The sequence below is a fragment of the Pseudogymnoascus destructans genome (assembly GCF_001641265.1).
Source record: "Pseudogymnoascus destructans isolate 20631-21 unplaced genomic scaffold scaffold_25, whole genome shotgun sequence".
In the NCBI taxonomy this organism is placed as follows: Eukaryota; Fungi; Ascomycota; class Leotiomycetes; order Thelebolales; family Thelebolaceae; genus Pseudogymnoascus; species Pseudogymnoascus destructans.
In genome coordinates, this window is record NW_020167544.1 from 175,805 (window position 1) to 201,289 (window position 25,485).

At 49.7% G+C, this 25,485-nt stretch overlaps 6 protein-coding genes across 6 annotated transcripts; 2 read left to right on the forward strand and 4 right to left on the reverse strand.

Moving 5' to 3' along the window:
• The first annotated feature begins 200 nt into the window (after window positions 1–200).
• HSP98 (Heat shock protein hsp98) lies at window positions 201–3,493 on the forward strand. Its single transcript, XM_024471698.1, has one exon. It carries the CDS (start codon window positions 535–537, stop codon window positions 3,328–3,330), a length of 2,796 nt encoding a protein of 931 aa, XP_024320549.1. The 5' UTR covers window positions 201–534; the 3' UTR covers window positions 3,331–3,493.
• Window positions 3,494–13,567: 10,074 nt separating this feature from the next.
• On the reverse strand, window positions 13,568–16,305 carry VC83_08138 (uncharacterized protein). The gene is made up of 2 exons (XM_024471699.1): window positions 15,093–16,305; window positions 13,568–15,037 (listed from the first exon to the last, which is right to left on the reverse strand). The coding sequence occupies exons 1-2, from the start codon at window positions 15,991–15,993 to the stop codon at window positions 13,659–13,661; spliced, it is 2,280 nt and encodes a 759-aa protein (XP_024320546.1). The 5' UTR covers window positions 15,994–16,305; the 3' UTR covers window positions 13,568–13,658.
• A 490-nt stretch (window positions 16,306–16,795) lies between these two features.
• Window positions 16,796–18,289, reverse strand: SAR1 (COPII coat GTPase). The gene is made up of 6 exons (XM_024471700.1): window positions 18,198–18,289; window positions 18,033–18,136; window positions 17,903–17,942; window positions 17,782–17,847; window positions 17,413–17,712; window positions 16,796–17,354 (listed from the first exon to the last, which is right to left on the reverse strand). The coding sequence occupies exons 1-6, from the start codon at window positions 18,214–18,216 to the stop codon at window positions 17,314–17,316; spliced, it is 570 nt and encodes a 189-aa protein (XP_024320545.1). The 5' UTR covers window positions 18,217–18,289; the 3' UTR covers window positions 16,796–17,313.
• A 144-nt stretch (window positions 18,290–18,433) lies between these two features.
• Window positions 18,434–20,717, reverse strand: VC83_08140 (uncharacterized protein). The gene is made up of 3 exons (XM_024471701.1): window positions 20,181–20,717; window positions 19,764–20,128; window positions 18,434–19,712 (listed from the first exon to the last, which is right to left on the reverse strand). The coding sequence occupies exons 1-3, from the start codon at window positions 20,567–20,569 to the stop codon at window positions 18,652–18,654; spliced, it is 1,815 nt and encodes a 604-aa protein (XP_024320608.1). The 5' UTR covers window positions 20,570–20,717; the 3' UTR covers window positions 18,434–18,651.
• Window positions 20,718–21,689: 972 nt separating this feature from the next.
• VC83_08141 (uncharacterized protein) lies at window positions 21,690–23,399 on the forward strand (the record flags this gene model as incomplete). The annotated part of the gene is made up of 4 exons (XM_024471702.1): window positions 21,690–21,862; window positions 21,918–21,993; window positions 22,041–22,373; window positions 23,232–23,399. The coding sequence occupies 4 exons, from the start codon at window positions 21,690–21,692 to the stop codon at window positions 23,397–23,399; spliced, it is 750 nt and encodes a 249-aa protein (XP_024320609.1).
• A 124-nt stretch (window positions 23,400–23,523) lies between these two features.
• On the reverse strand, window positions 23,524–25,379 carry VC83_08142 (uncharacterized protein). Its single transcript, XM_024471703.1, has 5 exons — window positions 25,261–25,379; window positions 25,120–25,205; window positions 24,935–25,049; window positions 24,527–24,885; window positions 23,524–24,474 (listed from the first exon to the last, which is right to left on the reverse strand). The coding sequence occupies exons 2-5, from the start codon at window positions 25,166–25,168 to the stop codon at window positions 24,056–24,058; spliced, it is 942 nt and encodes a 313-aa protein (XP_024320610.1). The 5' UTR covers window positions 25,169–25,205; window positions 25,261–25,379; the 3' UTR covers window positions 23,524–24,055.
• Window positions 25,380–25,485: the final 106 nt, after the last annotated feature.

The window sequence follows — 25,485 nt, forward strand, 5'->3', positions numbered from 1 at the left end:
GTTGGGGCGCAATTGTCCTGCTAAATTGTCTCCTCCACATATCGAAGTCTACGAGATCCACGCTAAAAAATTACATCCGTAGCACGTGACTTCACTAAATAGACCAGGCTGAGAAGGCAACTCTCGTAGCCTTGTACTAGTGTTAGAACTAAACCTCATCCGGATGGAACCATCTGGAAGGTTGGCGGGGTTGCTGGTCATCACTGGAGAGTTCCAGCACCAACGTAGCAAGTAACCTTGGAAGCTTCATCTTGTGATGTCATTATAAATACAGGGTCTCAAGGATTTCATGCTATAAGAGAACCACGTTGCTACCACGTTGCTACACATTCTGCAAACCACATACCAAATTAACATCATCACTTTCAACCCAAACAACATCCAGCCTTGTGTCTGGCCAAGCAAGCTACCCAAGGCAAATATAAACCGGCCTCGACAAGTCATCTTGAGGTCGACGTCACTTAGAAATTCACGACAGCACAAACAACGAACCTGCATATTTTCAAACCGAAATCACACGCATAGAGGGGCATCATGGCTACCTCAAACATGCAGTTCACAGACCGGGCGAAGAAAGCCCTTGAAGACTCCATGATCCTGGCAGAGCAATATGCACACTCACAGCTATTGCCCATCCACCTTGCCGTCTCGCTCCTCGACCCGCTACCAGATGAAAGCAAAGACCAGCAGCAATCAGTCAATGCTTCGCACGGGCCTTCACAGTCATCATTCTTCCGCCAGGTCGTCGAACGTGCCCATGGCGATCCTCAGCTCTTCGACAGAGCCCTCAAGAAGGCCCTGGTTAGACTACCTAGCCAAGACCCTCCGCCGGACCAGATCGCGATGTCGCCCGCCTTCAGCAAGATTCTTAGGTCGGCAAACGAGCTGCAGAAAACTCAGAAGGATAGCTATATCGCCGTCGATCATATGATCTCTGCATTGGCACTAGACACAACCATTCAAAAGGCATTGAGCGATTCGAACATACCTAATTCGAAGCTGGTGCAAGATGCGGTGCAACAGATCAGAGGCACGAAGAGAGTCGACTCGAAGTCTGCGGATGCAGAGGAGGAGAGCGAGAACTTGAAGAAGTTTACGATCGATATGACATCTATGGCAAGAGAGGGTAAAATTGACCCTGTTATTGGACGAGAAGAAGAGATCAGACGAGTCATTCGTATTCTTTCAAGGAGAACGAAGAACAACCCGGTGTTGATCGGTGAGCCTGGTGTTGGAAAGACAACTGTCGTCGAGGGCTTGGCACAGCGAATCGTCAACCTTGATGTGCCAGACAACCTTGCCGCTTGCAAGCTTCTATCTCTCGATGTCGGCTCACTGGTCGCCGGAGCCAAATACCGTGGAGAGTTCGAGGAGAGAATGAAGGGCGTCCTCAAGGAAATCGAAGACTCCAAGGAGATGATCGTCCTATTCGTCGACGAGATGCATCTTCTTATGGGAGCCGGTGCGAGCGGCGAGGGTGGTATGGACGCTGCCAATTTACTCAAGCCCATGCTTGCTCGCGGACAGCTTCATTGTATTGGAGCCACGACTTTGAGCGAATACCGAAAGTACATCGAAAAGGACGCCGCCTTCGAACGTCGTTTCCAACAAGTTATCGTGAAGGAACCGAGTATCCCTGAGACGATCTCTATTCTCAGAGGTCTCAAGGAGCGCTACGAAGTTCATCACGGTGTCACTATTGCCGACGCTGCTATTGTCTCTTCCGCAACTCTTGCGGCTCGATATCTTACGGGCAGAAGGCTGCCAGATTCTGCAGTTGACCTTATTGATGAGGCAGCTGCCGCAGTCAGAGTTGCCAGAGAGTCCCAGCCAGAAATCATCGATTCTCTGGAGAGAAAGCTGAGGCAATTGAAGATCGAAATTCACGCATTATCACGCGAGAAGGATGAGGCATCTAAAATTCGGCTTGCTCAAGCAAAGCAAGATGCAAGCAACGTCGAAGAAGAGCTCCGACCACTCCGCGACAAGTATGAGAATGAGAGGAAGAGAGGCAAGAGCATTCAAGAGGCCAAGATGAAGCTTGACCAGTTGAAGTTCAAGCAGGAAGAGGCGTCTCGCATTGGAGATGTCGGACGCGCAGCTGATCTCAAGTACAACGCGATTCCAGAGCAAGAAGACTTGATCAAGAGTCTCGAAGAAGAAAAGAGATTGGCTGATGCGAGGTTGAACGAGACCTCAGCGGATACTGGCGGATCCATGACCAGTGACATCGTTGGCCCAGATCAAATCAATGAGATTGTTGCCCGATGGACCGGCATTCCAGTCACGAGATTGAGGACCACTGAGAAAGACAAGCTCCTTCACATGGAGAAGGTACTCGGCAAGATTGTTGTTGGCCAAAAGGAGGCTGTCGGCTCTGTCTCCAACGCTATTCGCCTCCAACGATCAGGTCTCAGTAACCCGAACCAACCTCCCAGCTTCCTTTTCTGTGGTCCTTCTGGTACGGGTAAGACCTTACTCACCAAAGCTCTCGCCGACTTCCTATTCGACGACCCCAAGGCTATGATTCGCTTCGATATGTCCGAATACCAAGAACGGCACTCATTGTCACGCATGATTGGTGCCCCACCAGGTTACGTCGGCCACGATGCTGGCGGACAACTCACCGAAGCTCTACGCCGCAAGCCCTTCTCCATTCTTTTGTTCGATGAGGTCGAGAAGGCAGCCAAAGAAGTCCTCACGGTCCTCTTGCAGCTCATGGATGATGGCCGCATCACCGATGGCCAAGGCCGTGTCGTCGACGCTCGCAACTGCATCGTCGTCATGACGTCCAACCTAGGTGCAGAGTTCCTGGCTCGCCAGAACGCGCCGAATGGCAAGATTGACCCAACAACAAAGGAGATGGTCATGCAAGCTCTGCGCAACTACTTCTTGCCAGAGTTCCTCAACCGTATCAGCTCTATTGTCATCTTCAACAGGCTGACAAGACATGAGATCCGCAAGATTGTAGATGTACGCCTTGAAGAGATACAGAAACGCCTCGAGTCCAATGGTCGCAATGTCACCATCGAGGTTTCTGGTCCTGCCAAGGATTACCTCGGAAGTGCGGGATATAGCCCCGCATATGGTGCGAGACCGTTGGCGAGACTCATTGAGAAGGAGGTTCTCAATAGAATGGCAGTCTTGATTTTGAGAGGCAGCATTAAGGATGGGGAGACAGCGAAGGTTGTCCTTGAAGACGGACGCCTGGATGTGCTCCCCAACCACGGTGATAGCAGCGAACAAGAAAGCGGGGAGGAGGATATGGATTTGGATGATGGCGACGCATTAGAGGCGATTACAGGGGAGGATATGGATCTTTACGACTAGATTGTTGAGAGAGTCTCGATATTATCGAACGGGTTAACGACATTAATAAATTATTCACAATTTTTCCTCACTTCTCCTATTAAACAAAACCGCGTGGGCGGTTGCTTGCTTTAAATCTCAAAACACACAAAACGGGTTAACGACATTAATGATTATTAACAAACGAAGTTTTGTGTGTTTTGAGATTTAAAGCAAGCAACCGCCCACGCGGTTTCGTTTAATAGGAGAAGTGAGCAAAAATGTGAATAATTTATTAAATAAATAGAAGACTCTTCAGCCAATATAAATAGCCCAAATGCGGGTTGATGTAATAGTAACATAACTGACTCATGATCAGTATATATTGGTGCAAATCCTTTGCCCGCACTTTAATCAACAACTTCATTGTATATGTAGAGCCTTTATAGCTCAAAAAATGATTTCCTCAGTGACTGTCAGTGTTGCCCGAGTAGTACTCGCCCTGAGTAGTATTCGGCGAGTCCCCGAGTACTCTGGTATTCGGGTGATATTTATGAGTACTCAGAATAGATAAATGAAGCTTTCTTCCCTTGCGCGTTCTGTATTACTTCCTGACTGTGAAAATGAGTGGCTCTTCTCTGTCGCCAGTGCCGGCTGAGTATCAGTCTGATGCTTTAGAGCTACCACCCCTTATTCCGCTGCCGCATATGCCTCTAAGAGTTCAATTACCTGATTCTACATCAATAACTCTTCTCAAAAGGCTATTCTACCGTACTTTATTAGATACAATACCTGCTAGGATCCAATACCAATGCCTTCAAACTGATTGCAGCTATATGCCAAGCCAGCCACTTAAGAACCAGATGACGAGCAATCTTTGGAAGCATCTTAAGAAGATGCATCCATCTGTCATGCCGAATACAAGAAGATATCTTCAATTAGAAGCTCATTAACATCATCTGCTTCTACTTTTTTCCAGCCCCGCCAAGCACCAAGTAACGTACCAAGTAACGCACCAAGCTCGTCAAAATATAGAGAGCTCGTACTTGTAATGGTGGGTGCACCAGATGTGAGACTCTAGCCACCCAAGGAAGGGATGATTTTACTAAGACAACACACTGTCTTAGGAAACAGAGCCAAAGGGTTGTTAGCTTAGACTATTCCACAACGCAGCAATCAGGTGTATGATATAGTGGAGTGGTTTAGACAAGTTGTAACAAATGTTGAGTCTGAGAACTCAGGTGTTACGACGGAACAAGAAGGCTGGCCAACTACAGGACAGGAAGGAGGGAGGTCGCATGAGACCGGCCCTGGTACCTGGAGGGGCAGCGGGGAATAGTAGTTCCGAAAGTATCACGTGACGGACTTGCAGGATGATGAGAAGAGTCCTAAGAGTCCAGGACTCCGAGGACTCGAGTGAGTTCCCAGGAGTCCACTAGGCACGTGATGGACTCGCAGGATGATGAGAAGAGTCCTAAGAGTCCAGGACTCCGAGGACTCGAGTGAGTTTCCAAGAGTCCACTAGGCACGACGCCACTATATAAGTAGATAGTATTTCCTTAGATAGGAGCTTCGTGCTCAACTCAATACAGTATTTGTTATATACTAGTAACGTGTTACTTGAAGCCTTTGTGTCTGATCCCCTGCCTCCTCTGATAAGTAAACCTTTACGCAAGAGAACCTCTGTGTCTTCTATCGTTTAGAAGTCAGCGTTACACTTTGAGCACCACTTCTACGAGGTACCGGCTTACACACAAAGCAACATGTCTGTCGTCAGTTCGAAGGGGAAAACCCCCACCACGCCAACTTCGTCTCAGAGGTCTAAGCCTGAGAATGAGGAGATGCCCGACGCACCCACCGTCAACGAACTCAAGGAAACTCTACGCGTCAAGTTGCCCGACACTTACTCCGGCAACCGAAAGGAACTTGAGGTGTTTTTGCTACAGGTCGAACTGTACCAGCACTTCAATGACGAGAAGTTTCCCACCCAGGAGAGCTATGCCCTGTGGACTGCGTCCTACCTTAGGGGGGAAGCCCTGCGATGGATCGAACCATTCCTCAAGGACTATTTCAAATATGAAAGTACCAATGGAAGCATGACAACTACGCAGACTATGTTTGGCAGCTGGAATGGATTCTGTAAGGAAATCCGACGCATGTTCGGAGACATCGATGAGATTAAGACCGCAGAAGACCATCTGTTTGCACTTAAGCAGACTGGCAGCGCCCTCACGTACTCCACAGAATTCCAGAGATACGGCAATCAGACAGGATGGGACGCCAGCGCACTCATCAGCCACTACCGACGTGGGCTGAAGAGCCATATACGTATGGAACTTGCCCGTTTGGAACAACAACCAACGGACATGGTAGCGCTAATCGAACATACGGTCCGAATCAACAATCGACTATACGAATTCCAGAAGGAACGTCGGACCTATGACAAGCCCAAGAAAAGTTACCCCTACCGGGGAAACGAGGGCAGACGACGGGATCAACACCCGCGAGACAACCGTTGGTCGGACCCAATGGAACTCGATGCCACGTTCAAACCTGGACGACCCCGTGACCCTAAGAAAGACAGACAATTCAAGGAACGACTCTGTTTTAACTGCGACAAGCCAGGCCACATGGCCCGAGACTGCAGACAGCCAAAGAAAGGGAACGGCGGACGCAAAGTTGGCAAACAACTCAATGCCACCTGGACAGGACAGTTGAACGCAACGTTTGTGAGCAAACAGGACTGGGGAATAAACGGCGAAAGCACCCCAGAAGACGAGAGCTCAGATGAAGGGTCGGAGGCGGAATCGTTCACCGTCTCGGAACAGGAGACCTTCGATGAACTCGCACCTACGGAACCAATGAGTCCACGGTGCAAGAGCATAGTAAGACGCATGGCAAAACACGCCCACGCGAAGATTAGGGCCGAACGAGACAAGCCCAGCGGCCAGAGGAGAATCCCCACGCTTAAGGGCATCTACGGGAACCTGTTACAGGAACTTCCGTTAAAGTGCAAGGTGGACGACTGCAAGGATGACCTCTGGAGATACTACGACCAACTAACGAATACCCGCAGGCTGCTTGGCACGTCCCAAGACGTAGCTAAGTTGGAAGCCCAAGAAGCGGAAGAACTGGAGAAGGATGTCGAGCATATGGCTAAACTGAAGTATATGAAAAGCGTCAAACTTTACTACCAGGACCGCAGGAGAGCCCTGAAGAAGTACGACGAGAAAGCCAGAGATATGCTCCGACGGGAAAATGCGAGACCCACTCCACGCATCGAAAGGAGAGCCATGGAGCAACTAGACACGTTCTCCACGCCTCCGAGGGAAGATAGTGCATGGGTGAGAGGACAGCAGGAACTATCAACGACAGACGCAACAGAGACTGATCATCCCTGGCACGCGTATGTCTACTGGGAGTATTGCAGCGAAGATGACTGCAAGCTCCACTGGAAAAAGAAACACCAGAATCAGTTGTTTCCCCGATCCTCGCCCAGGATACACTTCAGAGACGCAGAGCAAGTTCATGCCCTCAGGCGAAGCCAGTCTGAAGGGGACTTGCCTATCAAAAGCGAACAGGTATACGAAAGATATCCACACCTGCTGAACGACGCAGCAGAGACAGGGAAACGATCTCCCCAAGGACCACCATTGGAAGTGGATGAATACTATCCTTCCTCGGACGAGTCAAAAAACTAGGAGTCCTCGACGGTAGGCCACCGGCGAGCGACACGAAGAGGCCTAGTACAGACCAGCTATGCGCCACGACGGGCAGCATGCAACTATATGTGGTCGCTAAGATACAACAGCGACACCTCCGAGCAATGATTGACTCAGGAGCGACGGGCAACTTTATGACAAAGAAAGTAGCAGACACGCAAGGCTTCAAAACAACAATGAAAGCCGAACCATACCCATTAATGGTCGTAGATGGAGAGCCCATCTCGACTAATGAAGGAATGGTGACCCACGAAACGGTCCCATTGGAAATGGTCATGCTACACGGGCACAAGGAAACGATTCAGTTTGACATCGTGCACATGGACAACCATGCGTGCATCCTTGGTATGCCATGGCTCAAGAAACACAACCCCCAGATCGACTGGTGGAACGAGAAAGTTGTGATGAGCCAGTGCGCGTGTGAACAACGGACGGACACGCGACAACGGGAGAAACCCTCCCAGGGCCGGAAGGAGTTATGTGCAACCTCCGAGCTCGATGACCTAGCCCAGGCATCCTCACCGACGAGTATACCGGTGGAGTACAAGGAATACGAGCAATTATTCCAGGAAGGCCCTAAGAATGAGGCGCTTCCTAAGCACCAACCATGGGATCACGAGATACCTTTGGAGAAAGACAAGAGTCCACCGTTCGGACCAATATATCAGCTATCGGAAAAGGAGCTGAAGGTACTTAAGGAGTACATTGATGATAACCTAGCAAAAGGATTCATCAAACCATCCACATCACCCGCAGGAAGTCCGGTGCTTTTCGTACCAAAGAAAGACGGCTCCCTACGGTTATGTGTGGACTATCGAGCGTTGAACAACATCACAATCAAGGACAGGTATGCCCTGCCGTTAATCAACGAACTACACGATAGATTTCAAGGAGCAAAGATCTTCAGTAAGCTAGATCTGCGAGGAGCATACAACCTGATCCGAATCAAGGCTGGGGAAGAGTGGAAAACAGCATTCCGCACCCGCTATGGCCTATTCGAGTATCAAGTCATGCCCTTTGGGCTAACAAACGCACCCGCATCTATGCAATGACTGATGAATGATGCTTTGCACGAATACTTAGACATCTTTACCATTGTCTACCTAGACGATGTCCTGGTGTATTCAGCAACCAAGGAGGAGCATGTCAAGCATGTCAAACTCGTCCTGAAGAAACTAAAGGAGTACAGCTTACTCCTCAAACCAGAGAAGTGCGAGTTCCATAAAAACCAAGTCGAATTCTTGGGTTACATTATTGGAACGCACGGCATCAAGATGGACCAAGCAAAAGTAACGGCAGTGTTGGAATGGCCAACACCGACCACGGTCAAGGAAGTGCAAGCCTTCCTAGGCTTCGCCAACTTCTACCGAAGATTCATCTCGGGATATTCCAAGGTAGCTCAACCACTCACGGAGCTTACCAGAAAGGATCTCAAATTTAAATGGACGGACAAGGCAGAGGCTGCTTTCCAGGAACTTAAGACGAAGTTCACGGAAGCACCTATCCTTGCTACATTTGACCCTGCAAAGAAGATCATCCTCGAAACGGACTCTTCTGACTTCGCAATTGGAGCATGTCTGAATCAACCAGACGAGAACGGTAAGTTCAAACCAATCGCGTACTACTCTAGGAAACTGTCACCCGCGGAACTCAATTACGACATCCACGACAAGGAGCTACTGGCTATTGTCGTTGCCTTTGAGCAGTGGCGAGTATATCTTGAGGGACCCACCTACCCGGTGCAGGTATGGACGGATCACAAGAACCTCATATACTTCACCACGACCAAGGTTTTAAACCGCAGACAAGTCCGCTGGGCAGAAACCCTCGCAGCCTACAACTTCACGATAACCTATCGCAAGGGCTCCGAGAATGCAAGAGCAGACGCTCTCAGCAGACGGACTGACTACGCCGGCCCAAAGGAAGAAAGACCTAGAGCAATTCTGAAGAAAACAGATGCAGGAATACAGTACAACGAGTTACTAGCGACGATCTCAGTCATCGAAGATACAGAACTCGAGGAAAGACTCAAGAAAGCTTACGCAACAGACGAATGCGCCAAGCGAGTCTTGTCCAAAGTCGAAGGCGACTTCACCATCGACGAACAAGGATTGATTCGATACAAAGGGTTAGTGTATGTCCCAAGTCAAATGAGACGCCCGCTGGTGCAAGAACAACACTCGTTACCAGCACACGGTCATCAGGGAGTAACACGAACCTTCGAACGAATCACCCGACACTACTACTTCCCAGGTATGAGGAAGCAGGTAGAGACAGTGGTAAGAGAGTGCGACATTTGCAGCAAGTCAAAATCCAATAGGCATCTGCCATACGGACAACTCAAGTCGACACCAGTACCAAAAGGAGCGTGGAAATCAATAGCTTTGGACTTCATCGTCAAGCTTCCACCCTCCAAGGACCCGTTAACAGGAATAGAATACGACTCTATCCTCGTCATCACGGAAAGACTCACGAAATATGGGAAGTTTATACCATATCTAGAAGCTAGCGACGCCGAGGCGCTCGCATATACCTTCATTCGAGTCATATTAGCCGATCATGGGATGCCAGAAGAAATCATCTCAGATAGAGACAAGCTCTTTACTTCGAAATTCTGGAAATCATTGATGGCGCTACTGGGAACAAATCATAAGCTGTCAACAGCTTTTCATCCCCAGACAGACGGCCAAACAGAAAGATTAAATCAGACCCTTGAACAGTACCTGCGAAGCTATGTCAATCATCAACAGGATAACTGGGTTCAGATCTTACCCATCGCACAGTTTGCATATAACAGCGCGATGACAGAAGCAACGAAAGTCTCACCGTTCTTTGCCAATTACGGCTACCAGCCAGAAGCATATAGGCAACCAAGACCGGATGAATCACGAGCTGAACAAGCCCTGATCATGGTGGAACAACTGAAATCGTTCCACGAACAACTTGCGACGGACATCCAATTCTTAAATGAACGATCCGCCGCATACGCAAACAAGAAGCGCAGTATGGAACCTGCCTTCAAGGAGGGGGATAAAGTATACCTACTCCGGAAACATATCAAAACGAAACGACCAAGCACAAAGTTGGACTTCAAGAAATTGGGACCATTCAAAATATTGAACAAAGTCAGCTCAGTTAATTACAGACTGCAGCTACCTAAGAAGTCTAGACTACACCCGGTATTTCATGTCTCACTACTGGAACCAGCAAGAGGAAATACCCCAATTGCGACCGACACCGAACTCCAACCCGAGAATGAGATAATCGAATATGAGGTCGAAGCAATCCTAGACAGAAGGTTAGTAGGACGTCAAGAAGAGTTTTTGATAAAATGGGAAAATTACGAACCTACGGATAATTCGTGGGAACCAACAAGGAACATCAGCAAAGAACTGCTGGAGGAATATCGACACCGCCATCCGCCAGCCATTGATCCCAAGATGCAGGGGAGTAGGCCAGTGGATCAGAGGAAGCGGGGGTCCCGGTCACAGACGAGGAGGCAGCGCTAACTGCCTGTTCCTCGACCTCAACAGCGTCACGCTTCTCAGCAGCCACACGTTCGGCCTCCTCTGCCGCATCAAGCTCGTCGAGGGTTTTCAAACCTCGCCGGAGCATATCTTTACCACGGGTTCGGATGAGGCGTTTCTGCTTCCGCAGACGAAGTAACTTCGAAAGGGTTTCTTCCTCTTCGCGATCCAGGCGATCCTCCTCCCGTTCGAGCTTCACCCAGTCGGGATGCTCAGGACCCATACAGTCACATTTTTCTTTTAAGTTGCGACGAACGCACTCGGCGCACCGCCGTGAATCATTTGGAGACGACACGCAAGTAACGTTTCGCCTCACGCAGTTCGAGCAAGAATCCATTTCGGGTAGTTCGTATCCGTGGTTCTTTATTCGACGGACAAGATCGTTGCGTTCCTGGAGTTTGCGGGCAGTGTCAGTAGGCATGTTGCATGTTGAAGGACTCGCTGAGGAGCAGCAGAGTCCCGGGGACATGGACGTACTTATAGGATTCGAGACGAATGCCCAGGGGAAGGGAGCGAGTGTTACGACGGAACAAGAAGGCTGGCCAACTACAGGACAGGAAGGAGGGAGGTCGCATGAGACCGGCCCTGGTACCTGGAGGGGCAGCGGGGAATAGTAGTTCCGAAAGTATCACGTGACGGACTTGCAGGATGATGAGAAGAGTCCTAAGAGTCCAGGACTCCGAGGACTCGAGTGAGTTCCCAGGAGTCCACTAGGCACGTGATGGACTCGCAGGATGATGAGAAGAGTCCTAAGAGTCCAGGACTCCGAGGACTCGAGTGAGTTTCCAAGAGTCCACTAGGCACGACGCCACTATATAAGTAGATAGTATTTCCTTAGATAGGAGCTTCGTGCTCAACTCAATACAGTATTTGTTATATACTAGTAACGTGTTACTTGAAGCCTTTGTGTCTGATCCCCTGCCTCCTCTGATAAGTAAACCTTTACGCAAGAGAACCTCTGTGTCTTCTATCGTTTAGAAGTCAGCGTTACATCAGGGATAAGTCAGAGGTTAGTACCTCACTGACTTTTCAGAAACAAGGAGTAACAAGATCAATGCTTGGAAGCTTGGAAAAGACGTGGAAGTATGTGATAGTCGATTTACTGTATTGTCTGCTTGCCCTTTCTTAAGGAAAGGGCAATCCTATTTATGCTAAAGGAGTGTAGTTCTCTCATTTTCCAAGACTTTCCATGACTAACCAGGCTTGGTAACTGTAGTCGACATAAGAGAATCCCATAGAACCATCTCCTAGGTTCCTAGCCTATAGGAAGTGAAAGGAGGTCCAAGGTCAGAGTACCCCTATAGACAAAGAGCTATCGTTCATGTTCATAGGCCTCTAGTTGATAGAGATATGTCATGTGTAATTAGCCCAGTAACTAAGGAGTGATGTCATGTAATGAATCATAGAGGGTTGTAGAGATATGCTATGTGGTCATATCGGCCCAGTAACTAAGGAGCAATGACGTGTAATGAATCATAGAGGGTTGTAGCAATCGTTGAGTAGTATTGCTCTTGTTGTTGGTCTGACAAGCCAAAATATGTATAGTGACTTGTAGGTTTGAGGAGGAGATTTCTAAGTTTGCTCTTGAGTTTGATAGCAAACTGAGTGCAACGAATGTCAGTATGACATTTAGCATAAATAGGATTGCCCTTTCCTTAAGAAAGGGCAAGCAGACAATACAGTAAATCGACTATCACATACTTCCATATCTTTTCCAAGCTTCCAAGCATTGATCTTGTTACTCCTTGTTTCTGAAAAGTCAGTGAGGTACTAACCTCTGACTTATCCCTGAGTTCTCAGACTCAACATTTGTTACAACTTGTCTGAACCACTTCACTACATCATACACCTGATTGCTGCGTTGTGGAATAGTCTAAGCTACGACCCTTTGGCTCTTTTTCCTAAGACAGTGTGTTGTCTTAGTAAAATCATCCCTTCCTTGGGTGGCTAGATTCTCACATCTGGTGCACCATTACAATCCGCCCAACTGAGAAGTTACAAGGCTCTTCTTATCCAACTCTCAACTATGCTGTTCCGCAGTATATGGGAATGATAAAGAAGCTCGAAGATATGAGAAGTGAGCTACCAGAACTAAGCCCAATTGCCAATGCCACGTTCATTGTATTAAAGAAGCTTAACGACTACTATACTCTAGCAACAAATCAGCAACAGAGTCACTCTACAATTGCTACAATTTGTGATCCTCGGTATAATTTTAACGTCTTCAATATTATATGGAAAGATAGCACACAGTGAACCAAAAGGAACAGGGCGAAAGCACAGTGGCAGGACTGCTTCTACCGATATTCAGGCCGTGAGTCTGATATTCGAGCAGCAAACGTTATTAATAGTATTGAAGATGAGGATCTAGATACAGAGCAAGCTATGAATATCAATGTAGACTCAGAAGACGAGTTATATGTATCACAAAGCCATCACGATACTGAGCCGGAATGGAAGCGATGGATGAAGGAGCCAACAGTTGGTAGGGACACAGATATTCTCAAGTATTGGCAGAGTAAGCAATACCAATATCCGTTGATTGCTTGTATAGCGAAGGACTACCTGGCTATTCCAGCTACCTCAGCAGACTCAGAACGAGTATTTAGTGTCGGCGGTGATATTATCACAAAGAAACGGAACCGGCTATCGCCTTCTACACTTAGATATCTACTTTGCTTACGGAAGTGGGGTGTTATATCACAAGGCGACGACGAAGACAGCGGCGATGATGCATATAATGAGAGTTAGATTAGTATATATCAATTTCTATTTTATATGCGAGTACTACTCAGGGTATTCGAGTACTGGTATTTGAGCTTCAATTATGAGTATTCTACTCGAGGATGCTAGTAGTATTCAGAGTGGTATTCGGGCAACACTGGTGACTGTTCGTGCCAATGTACAGTAGGAGCTACGACGTTCTGTAGCAAATCCGTGAAGATTCATTGCTAACTGAATAGATGGTGGTATGGTGCCAAATATTTGTGCGTGGCCGCTTCAGGACTGTATATACACAAATGTATTCAATGTATTCGTTGCCGTATTTATCGTTAACTATCATCAATCTATCATTTAAATGTGACACCTGCTAAATCTCCCAAAAAATAGATGGCCACATCTAAGTGGTCTTCTCTCTCGCCCGCTTTCCCGCCATCGTTAGTCCATCCGTCTCACGCTCTCTTCCATGATCATCCACGGCCTGCTCCAACTCATCGCCCCCTTCCTCATATAACGCCCCATCATCCGCATTCCAATCCGTATCCTCATCCGTAGTCCCCATCCCACCATTACCATCCTCCCCATCACCCTTCCACAGCTTCCTCATCTCATCCTCACTGATAATACTCTCAATACTCCCCCTTCTAACATGCTGTCTCGTCGCCGCCCTCCCCCTCTCAACCGCCCTCTCCACTTTCATCCGATTCCCCAAATACTGTAACTTGGGAAACGTACTCTGCTGCCCTGTCTGCAGCATGTACGCCAAGCGCGTTGGATCCGGATCGCTGAGGATGCGGAGGAAATCCGTGATGCGGCCGCGCGGCCACACCGTGATGGTACCGGAGAACTGCTGCAGCCAGACCTGGCTCCAGTCTTGGCCCATGGGCCGGGGAAGGAGCTCGAGGTGTCGCACGACCTTGAGCCACTTGGTCAGATCGAGCTTTAAGTACTGCTCGGTAGCGGAGCCGAGGAAGCCACCGCGCCAGCCACGGCCGCGGCGGTGGGCGACGGGCTCGCCGATCGTGCCGCGCGAGGAGAAGAAGAAAAGGTTGATGTGCGGGTTCACCTGGCTCACGAGGGAGAAGTTGACGTTGAAATGGAGGTTTAGCGCGCGCAGTGGTACGTCAGTGCGGAGAGACCCATCTTTCCATTTGTGGCCGAAGGAATAGGGTGCTAATGTGCCGTTTGGCAGTTTGGTCATCAGCACCACGGGGTTGAGGATTCCGGGGACGGCGGCGGAGGCGAGGACTGCGGACCATATCACACAGTCGGGTGAGGTGAGGTAGTTCAGTAGGAGAGTCGGGGAGTGCGGGTCTGCTGGGATACAAGACACGTTCAGGATCCTACCAGTCCGTTCGTACGCTTCGCGGAAGGTGAGTGAGCCGTGAGAGAACCAACTGCATCGTCTCGCCCAGTCTATTGAATCGAAGCGTGAGCCAGTCTTCCACCACCGCGGGAACCAGGTTGTGAAGGGCTCGGAGCAGGCGTCGATCTTGGCGGCGAGGGCAGGCACGAGGAGGGCTTTCAGTTCTTCGTTGGTGCGGGTTGCTGTGAGTGCTGCTACCAAGGCGCCGCCAGAAGTACCGGTGATGACGTCTGGGAGAAGGTCGGCGTCGAGGAGGGCTTTGACAACGCCAAAGTGGTAATATGCGAAGGAAGCACCACCCGAAAGGCAGAGTGCTGTTCGGCCTACATTGGTGTACATGTGCTTGAATATGACCCGCTTCTCTTCTTGTGTTAATTTCTTCGTCCGAGAGAGGGTTTGCACGCCTTTTTCAACTGCAAAGATAAGTTAGTTAATGACCTTGAGCATCTTGGGCTTGGAGGATTTTACCTTCATCGACGAATTCCTGGACCAGGTTCTTCGTTCCAAAGTATGTTTGACTATACAACCTGTTGCTCTCCACTCCTACGAAATTGTTCTTCACACAAGCCTGCACCAAGTTCTTCAACTCTTCAATCGGCCTCGTGCCATATTTGCTGCTCCCACCTTCGAGTCCCTCTTCGGCCTCGGCCCTCCTCCTTTGCCTTCGCAGGCTATCAAGCACCCTTCTAATCGTTTTGTGATCGTAATATGCAAACTCATCATCCTCCTTCCACTTGTCGTTACCCAAAAACGTATCCATTTCCTGCGCCAGCTTCACCCAATCCGCATAGCTGGTCGCGGCTCGCATCTTTTTCCGGAGCATGCTGCGTGTGCCCCTCAAGGCGACGAATTGCTCGTACAACCAAATATAAAGCCGTGTCAGAAGATATGATACCCCCAGTCCCGATACCCATAACATGACAATGAAGAGCATAGGCCACTTCAGCAGCGAGTATAGGTATCCCTCCCTCGTCTCATCCGTTGTCCTCATCAAGCCCTTCCGCCTCCTAACTTTCTTCCCCGTTTTCCCGTTCCCTCCTTTCCTCCTAACCCTCTCATGTACCGGGGCCCAATCATTCTTGCTCGTTATAAACAGACTCGTCTGGCTGCCCTTTCGCGACTGTGTTCTGTCTCTTCTGCTTGGGCTCCAGTTCATGCGATCCAACCTCGGTGTGTCGACGCCGTTGCTTATGATTGCGCTCGCATCGTCGCCAATAGGCTCGAGGTCTGGCGCAGCAAGAGCCTTCGCAAATGCTGCTAGATCGTCTTCGGAGACAAACTGTACTTGCGAGTCGGGCAGGAGAGAGATGTCGTAACCCGCCCTTGAATCTGGTGGGGGGCCATCTGTAGCTTTCCGGCGGTCAGCCATTCTAAATCGAAGCTTATAGTTGTTGTTCTCTGCAGTTGAGTGCAGGTACAGGAGCAGGTCTATGTATAGAGATTCATCGCGTTAAGGTCTCACATCGAAATGCTCGTGACATGGTGGGCTACGTGGATTTATTCTTTGTTGGGCTTTGAGCATGTCAGTTGCACCGATTGTGACCGCGGCTTGTACCGCAACAATGAGGTCACCAGCTGATCTAGTGGATATCAAAACTGGGCACGTCTCCTTTCGTGATCCGCGCTGAAACGAACCGGGAAGAATCCAAAAATACCGATTATCAGACCGAGCAGATGTTCGCAAAATGCGAGCATGATACGCAAATAATTCATATTGTAGTCCATGTACCGGTCTTTCGCTCTTTTACTAAGTTGAGGAAGACGCCTTCGTAGACAGCCCTGAACTTTGTCACCGACTTAGTCTCAATTGCTCCTTAAAGAGCGATTGAATACGCAGGCTGATGACCTAGTATTATCTGTCTTTAAGTTGTTTATGAGTATGGTAAAGGATCAGTATGGGCAGAGTAATGCAAGAGTGTAGGGAGGGCAGTAGGAAAGTGAGAACAGGAACGTCGATAATCCTGTAATTACTTCGTAGTTCTAGCAAGTCGATCATTAGATCCAGGAACTACAGGAAGGCCAAGCTGAATTAAAGCAAGGCTAGACTACAATGATATCTCTTCTTCAGCAGGCTTTACACAGGCCTATCTAACGAAGCGTTCTAATCGAAAGTACAGGTAGCAGCGAAGAATATGACAGGGTAGAGGGTTGGCAAGTAATACATATATATCCTAGCTAGTACAAAGAAGGTATTCCTCTACTGTTGGTGGAGGCACCAGAAACCTCGTTCCAATCAAGTTACCCCGTATACAAGTATAACAGTTCGTTAATAGTATCGCAGCTTTGAAGGAGCTGCTATAGGATGCGACTGTAGCTGTAGCTCTTTATCAAAACCTACGTACGTCTATAACTGTTGCGTTAATCCAAAGGCATTTTCAACTGCAATTCTCACAGATGATAAGAGTAGTGTTAAACTGCTTCCCCTTAGAAGGAAGATATCGGTGGCTATGCGCACAAGTATACAGAGCCAGTTGGATCGACGCCGCATGAGGGGCTTAGTTTTAGGATTGAAGCTTCATTGTGATTCTTAAAAACGTAGGCACATAAAACGCATTCGGATTAATCGCCGAAAAAGAGTAGACCGGTAAAATCCATTGCAAAACTCCTCTTCTTATGATATACTCGTCCGAACTGTATCCTCCCGCTGCTCTCCCAACTCCCCTCCGCTTCGTCGGTATGCTCGTGTCGTCTAAACGTACTGGGACAACCATCTGATCGCATCTCCGTAACCTGAATAAAGTTAGCATCGCGTCAATATAGCACTTCGAGTGAGGCCGCTGGTGCTTACCCTGTCTCATGACAACAGAGCACATGAACACCTCGATCGGCCTAATCCCCTCAAGAGGCACCTTGCCCTTGCCAGTTGTCTGGTAGAGGCCAAGTTGATGCCTCAGCTCATCCTCCGAAACGGCGTCTGGGTGGTCGATCTTGTTTCCTAGGATAACGAATGGGACCTTCTGGAGCTCCTCCATGGAGAGGAGGGCATCGAGCTCGGCCTTGGACTCGGAGAGACGCTCGTGGTCCTTGGCGTCAACGAGGAATACGATACCGGAGACCTCTGGGAAATAATCTTTCCATAGACGGCGAGCTATAATGGACCGCCGGTTATTTAGCTGTCACAATAAAATTCGGACTAGCTCCGGCAAGGGAGTCGTACCTTGTTGATGTCCGCCCAAATCGAATGTTGTGAATTTGACATTGCCGATGGCAAGCTCCTCGGATGCTGCACTCCTGTCAGAACCTTCCTATTATACCATATTGCCACAATATTTGCCTACTAGGATGTAAGGTTGGTTGAAGAATCGCAACACGGTCGTTCTGTAAGGGCCACATGTTAGCTATTTGCCATTCCACCACGGGCCGCTTGCCAGCATGCTGCGCCGGCAGCTGATAATCCAATGCTCTTACCTTCAACATGTGCAACAAGGTCGTCTTTCCGGCATTGTCAAGACCCAGGAACAGCAGCTTGGCGTGCTTATTGAGGAGTCCAAGGGATGACAGGACGTCCCAGACTATCATATCTCAACGTCAGCATATTTCCACGGCTGAAGCCACCCATGGCACTTCACGTACACCAACTGATCATCCACATATTGAAGACCGGTTGTGGGTATTTGAGGTTGAGATATTTGTGTTGAAGTGGTTGCTAGTGGCAAAGCTGTTCTTGTCGGGATGGTGAGCACTTCTGGGCCGATGTCGACAGCTTTGATCGGGCAAAATTCGGTGGCCTCAGGCTTCACTTTTCGCACAAGATCTACCACATGTCACAAAACAGAATCACTTTTCATATCAGTGGATAACAGTTACCTCTAAAAAAATGGTATATTTGTTTCGTTTATATATAAACCTGTAGCTGATTTTTAAGCCCGTAAAAGCTGTTTCCAGCCATCTTTTCTTCCCATCTCTTCCAACCTACAATATTTCATAACCCTTCCACGCCAGCCTACTCTACGAAGCCCTGAATTGTATAATATCATAAGTGTTATACAGCAGAAGATGCTCTCTCGTCAATGAATCGTACCTCTGATTAACAAATCTTGACACCACAGATATCAACACTGTGGCTCTCAACCTTCGCACTGCGGTCAAAGTATGTCTTCATCATGTCTTCTGTGAAGCTGCGATCATCAGCACTCCACTCGTCGAGACCCATTCGTTTGATGTCAGCTCTGCTGATAATTATGGGGGGTGCCTCGGATTCATCTCTGCTAGCGCCAAGCCGCAGAGGAGCAATATCGTCATCATCAGAATCAGCAGCATCGACAATGTCTGACAGTATATTTAGTATAAGCGTTGTCAACCGGTGGAAGTACGCGATAATGGCAAGCTCTTTCTTTGCACTTGAATCGGCGCTGTGAGAAAGTGTGCTGGCGCCTGAAAATGTACGTCCCTTGGACGTTCGAGGTGCTTGAGGTTCAAGTGATAGCCCATCAAGGAGTGAGTTATCAAGGTCCGTCTCATCGTCGAGAGCGATGCTTCGCTCGCCAGCTGAAGCCCACCATATAAAGCCCGTATAGGCCAGTGCCGTCCACGACACAGGTTCAACTATGGCATCTGTATCCGGAAGACTCGACAGTGGATATTCTGGCACTAGGGACTCTACCAAAGTTGTGCTCGTATCGGAACGACGAAGTCTCCCTCCGTTGTCATTTCTTTCCGGGCTAGGATTTTGCGGTTCGACCTTGGCCCGGGAGAGACCCCACATCAGACTTCTATAGCGGCGGAGGTCTCGCTGGGTGGCTTTAACACCATTTCCACTGGGAAATTTGACGTCAGGCCAGACTTTCTCCACAGCATCTTGAGAATGCGCAAGAGGCATGGTGACAAGCACATCATAAAGTTTTGCTTTTGTGGACAAAATTCCATCTGTCGTGCAGGCAATCCAGCCCTGCCCCAGACCTTCCTCTTCGTCAGAATCATCGCCGGCTACTGCTTCAGGCTGTGTCGACGCTAAAAGATCCTCTTCTAAGAGGGGTATATCATGCACACCGATAGAAAACAAAGGCCGTAAGCGCTGGGACGGCGATCTAGTGCTGATGAGATTTGAGACTGCAAGGGGAATATTGGAGAGGACAGATAAGTCATAAACTATCTCCTGTTAGCTAAACACTTTTGACTATAGGAACCTCAAGTTATTACCAAAGTCACAGGTTTCCTGAACTGGTGCATGGCAGGAAATTAGGATGCGCTTCCGCAGCAACGCAGACCGATAAATAGGAAATACAAGAGGCCCGAACGTATCCAGAAGCGTGGTCAGACTCCAAGCAGGGTGATAAAGTGATAAGCTCTGTCCCGGAGGTATCAATGCGGCCCCATCCGATGCCGAGCGGGTCCTCGAGTGCCCATCGTTATGTATAAGTCGACCTGGCAGAGGCTTGAATACCAAGCTTGAAGGCGAGTCGAGGATGGAGTCGAATTGCGCGGAGCCCTTGCCGTCTTGCAACTTATGCGTGTCCCAGTATTCCTCCAGCAGAGCCAAGTCCGGAGTTTCAACGGCTAGTTTTCTGGAATCTGGTTAATACTGGGCAATGGCACGCGACTGAACGGTCAACATACTCAGCTAACTGCTTCAGATTCTCTGCATGCATCCAACTCCTTCCCAGCCTGCCGTAACTCAAAGGAACCAGCACGCCCACAGCTATCATACGCGCATTTCGCGACTCCTCAGAGGCCTCTGTGCTAATAAATGCGCTCAGTCCCGCATGCTTCCCATGCACGAAATAAATCAGGTCTTCCTTCACTGTATGTAACCCGGATGGCAGGCTTTTGTACTCGACGCCGCCATCGAGGTCGATCCCAGGGAGGGCGCTCTTCCAGCTTATCGCATAGCCAGTTTTGGCGTCGAAGCGGATGAGAAAGAGGGCAGAGATGAATGGTAGGTCGGAGAATTGCGCATCTGATACATCTAGCCTCATTGGCTCTTGGCCTCGCCGGACAGCAGCCATTCGGGCGCCGGGTACATCCCAGTACTTAGACTGTGACGGCTGTATATCGGGGGATGGTTACGTTGGAAGTCGGTTTTCCCAGCTGATCCTCAAAGAGCGGCGCATGACAATGCTTTAGGGTCTGGCTGTGTTGGTGGTTGTCGTCGTGTCAAGAGCGGCACGAACTCGGATGAATGCCCCGCTAGCGCCCGAGGGACTAGACGTGAACCTTGAAAGGAACAGACAAACTCCGAGACAAACCCCTCACATCTCTCGTCTAAGTTAACTTACAACTTGTGAAGCTTCAATTTGTGAAGCCTCAATTCTGCCTTTTCTGGTCACGGATCCGTATCCGGAATCCAATATGGAATCATATATAATCTCGGAGGTCGCCTGAAAGACCGTGCCGCGTCCGACCGCATTTGTTGCTTTTCACTTTACCAGTCCTATCCAGTTTACCTCAGACCGGCAGGTATATATATCCCCACAATCCAGCTCAACCAGCCCATGGACACGGCGACATATTCTCCTATCCGCAGAATCAATATCAGGATCTCCGAATGACCCGTCAGTAGTTGTCTCGTTGTATTACAGGAGCCGCCGAGCAATGAGAATAACACAGGCCGTCCCTAGCCAGATTGCTTCATCATGAACCTCACAGCCGGCAGGCAACTCTCTCTTATTATTATCCGGAATGCGGGCATCCCATCATTGGACTGAGATATTGGGAATATAGTTTCCATAGTCACAGCGCTCGCGCATAGAAATTGGTAGGTTATATATTTCTTATAGTGCCAATATTCTCCGTCGCATCTATCAAAATACGAAGGCCTGGCCACGATTCTCTTTATGTCGAGTATATTGGATCGCCAGGGGCGAGCCTCTCGTTTCCCAATCGGCCTGTAGGTGCAAAGTGCGAATGATCAATATTGTCTAGAGGGGTCTACCACCATATGCTATGGTTATAGACAAACTCATATTTCGTTCCCCTTTGAACATGGTTCGAGTTATCCCGTGGGTCTTATGGTTCATCCAAAAATCCATATAAGGTGTACTCTGGATCTCCCCAAACCCAGCTGTTGATCCATTCCCTGCTAACTCCTAGCAAAAATCATTATTCCACACGTCTACTGCTTCAAAAATGGTCAGCCTCAAAGCTCTTGTCCTGGCTCTTGGTGCCCTCTCCTCAGGAGTTGTGGCCCATGTCGATCCAGCCCAATGCTTCTCTCTCAAGGCCATCGCCTCAGCCGGATTCCCTGACCCCTCCTCCCTCTCCGCGTCCTGCACGAGCGTCTTCTCCTACACCGTCCCACCGTACGTTGATCCCCCTCCCAATCCCTTCTATAGCGCACAACTCACACCCACCCAGTGCCGTGACAACAACCAAGACCACCTCTACATACGTGGCCATTACCAAGTACACCACCGCCACACAGACTGCGTATGTCCCCTTCCAGCCCCCTATGCATCTCCCACAACTAACACACCCAAGCACATTCGTCAAGACACCGTCACCGAACTAACCACCGTCTTCGGCCGCCGCCGCCGCTCCCTCCCCGAACCCGCCCTCGAAGCGCGCCAATCCCTCGGTGACCTCCCTCTCCCCCTAATCCAACAACTCTGCGACTGCCTCGATGTCGCGCACCCCACCACAAGCACCAAGACCGCCACGCTGGTCATGACCCTCACCGACGTCCGCACCGTGACTGTCACCTCGCGCACCACCAAGGTGGTCACCTCGACTGCCTTGACGACCGTGCAGCGGACGACGACGATTCCACGCGTGACGGTCACGGGGAGCACGCCGACGCAGACGCCGGGGGTGGTGAGTTGGGATGGGCTTTGTGGGGATGGGGCGACGTGTTTGGGTAGTGGGTTTGGGAATTGCTGTGCAAGTTTTGGGGCTTGTGGCTCTGATAGTTCGCATTGTGGGACGGGATGCCAGAAGGCGTTTGGGTCTTGCAACTAGGCGGGGAGGGGACTTGTTACTATGTAACGGTATTGTTTATGTCAGGGTCTCGAAGCTGCGGGTGATATTATAAACACGTAGTTGAGAATATCACGAGATTGCTGTCAATGCTCTTATTGAGATGTTTATATTGATATATTTGAGGCTCACTGTTGAGTCCTTTACAAAAGAAAAAATATATATTAATAGAGAAGCACGTATGAGACGGTAGCCTTATATTAGAAGTTGCCTGATCTGGTACGTTACTTCAGCACGTAGTGTTGATCTTCATCAAGCTGTGCAACGGAACAACTCGTTTATGTGAGCATCGTGTTACAATCGGAATGCATTTACCATTCCTTCATTCAGAGGTATAGCAAAAGGCAGTTGCCTGTGGAATCTTCTCAAGCTCGGTGGCCCCTCCAAGGAAACCATCAACAGCCAACCACTTTCATCGGGGGCAAGTTCCTTCGCCATATGAAAGTGGCGAGGGAACAGTAAGATTGAATCCGTCTCTGGTGATATGTCCGTTGCACATACACACCAGCGAACTCCAGCGTCGCACGAATACGTGACTCAACGGAAGCTCGACGAAAGCTAATTGGATAGCTGTCCAAACGGAATGGCCGGTTCTTGGCGGAATGCAGCAAAGCAAATCCTCCGAACGTTTCCTGGACATAACCACCCCATATTAGCGAGGATCTCAAATATACAGCAGTTACCTTTATATGCCAGGGATCTGGGCAATGGAGCAGTCAGACGAAAAGCGAGTTTTGTGGAGGTGGTCAAGGCGGTGCGAAGAAGGCGAGGGAGCGGATCCGTACCGATATGGATATCACGATTAGGCGCGGCAGCGTGGCGGGCGGAAGAAGTACGAAGTTACAAGGTGTTGAGGGCGACTAATGGAAGCGATTAAAAACGGGTTGGCAGGCGAAGTTATTATCATAAGTCAGCCGTTTTCGACGAAAGAGGTACGTTATGAATATATCGTCATTCAGCGCACATTTGTTCTGTGGTTGATCACGTAGGTTGAGGCTGAGTTGCTTCGATTTTTCTCAGGCGGGACTATTGACGACGGAGTCGAAAACCTCAGGAGTTATGCCGAAAACGACAGAGCCGAAAGCGAACTGCTGGCTAGTGGTACAAGAAGTGCTGTGCATGCTCATCGAAGAGTAGACGTGCTGTGATCCAGGGCAAGACGCGAACCAATTATAAAGGCTGCGTTCCATGCGTTTGAGATCCATCTGTTCGATCGAAAGTCGCATGCCCTATGGCACCTTGATGAAAGACAAAAGAAACCTTAAGAATCCATAGTATCGAAAGCAACCTGTCACGCGAGAAGTCGTGCTTTGCCCCATCCGCCGAGCACGCCCTGATATAACAAATTGCTTTTCCCCATCCGTTCCGTCGCACTTAAATCTCTGATGCCGAAACCCGTAAAGAAAAACTGGTGGAGGTGCACCCGCATCAATGAAAGTCGCAGATCCAAAGACTCTTGTGATAAGTGGGATCGTCGTTGTTTAACGCGAAGGGCGCTCCGCACCTATAAGGATTAGCGATCAATAGCCACGATGGGAGTATTTCTCATCATCGTTGTATCTACCTCCGTATGGCTCCCGAGCATCTCCGCGAGGGGCTGGGTCACCATAGGCGGCTGGCGGAGCTGCATCACGGGATGAGCGTCCACCATCGCGGTCTCCACCACGTTCACCGCGGTCGCCACGGTCGTAGCGGTCAGAGTATCCGCCACCGCCGCCACGGCGGTCATCACGTCCACCATAGCGGTCATCGCGACCACCTCCATAACGGTCGATTCCACGGGGAGCGTAGTCGTCACGGTCGCGGCGTCCGTATCCGCGGTCTCCACGGTCATCACCGCGGGATCCACGGTAGCTGTAAGGGTCGTCACGGAATCCACCGCGGCGGCGGTCATCGTAGCGGTCGCCCCATCTTCCAGGTGGCGGGCCGCGAGGGTCGTCTTCTGAGGTTTTAGTTAATTGTGTAAGACACAGGGATCGGACTTCACTTGCCTCTCTTTGGTGGACCAAAGTACTTGCCGGGGGTTGGGGTGCGTGGGCGGGAGCGCCTGGCCTTCTCGATGCTCAAGGTGCGGCCCTCGATGACTTCACCCTGGAGGCCCTCCTTGGCAGCGTCGGCCTGGTCGGCAGTGACCATCTTGACGAATCCGAAGCCACGGGACTCCTTGGTGTGGGGGTCAAGCATGATCTGGCACTTCTCGACCTCACCGTACTTCTCGAACAGGCGAGTGACCTCGGCCTCGGAAAGACGGGGGTGGATACCGGTGACGAAAAGGTTGGATCCGGGGTTGACGGCGCCATCATCCTGGGGAGGAGGTCCGCCGCGGTCATTCTTGGGGCCACTTGGTGGTCTGTTAGTTAGGATAGTTGCGCAAATGATGGGTAATAGAAGTGGCCTACCGAGAATCGACCTGGCCGTTGCCACCTGGGGAGGCAGATCGACGGCGAGGGCTGTCCTGGCGACGTGGGCGTGGCGAGGCGCTACGGTCGCGTTGCTCGTAACGAGGAGCCTCGTCTGAAGGAGTATAAGTTAGCATCATTGTCTCATTGAGATTCGGCAGCGCGAGTGTAATGATTGAACGTACCCTCGTATCCACGAGTGCCGTTCTCGTTCTCATAATCCATGGAAGCCATGTTGATTATTAAGTTGCTGACGAAAGAGATGGCGTAGCTGAATATCTGTCAACAAATGCGACGGGAACCCCGACCGTGTTCTGATCACGAACCAGGTATTAGTATTATCAAAGAGACAGAAACTCGATATGATCCAAGTTTCCGATGGGTTGACTCGTCCTCGAGTAGATGAAGATCAAAGAAAGAGAAGAAAGAGAGATGGAGTTTGGGAGGAAAATAGAACGAGCCGCGTTCGTTGGCGTATTTCCAAGTTAAACGGATCTTTTAGCGCAACGCTAGTGTACGCGAATCCCGTGATCACGTGAGCGGTACTTTTA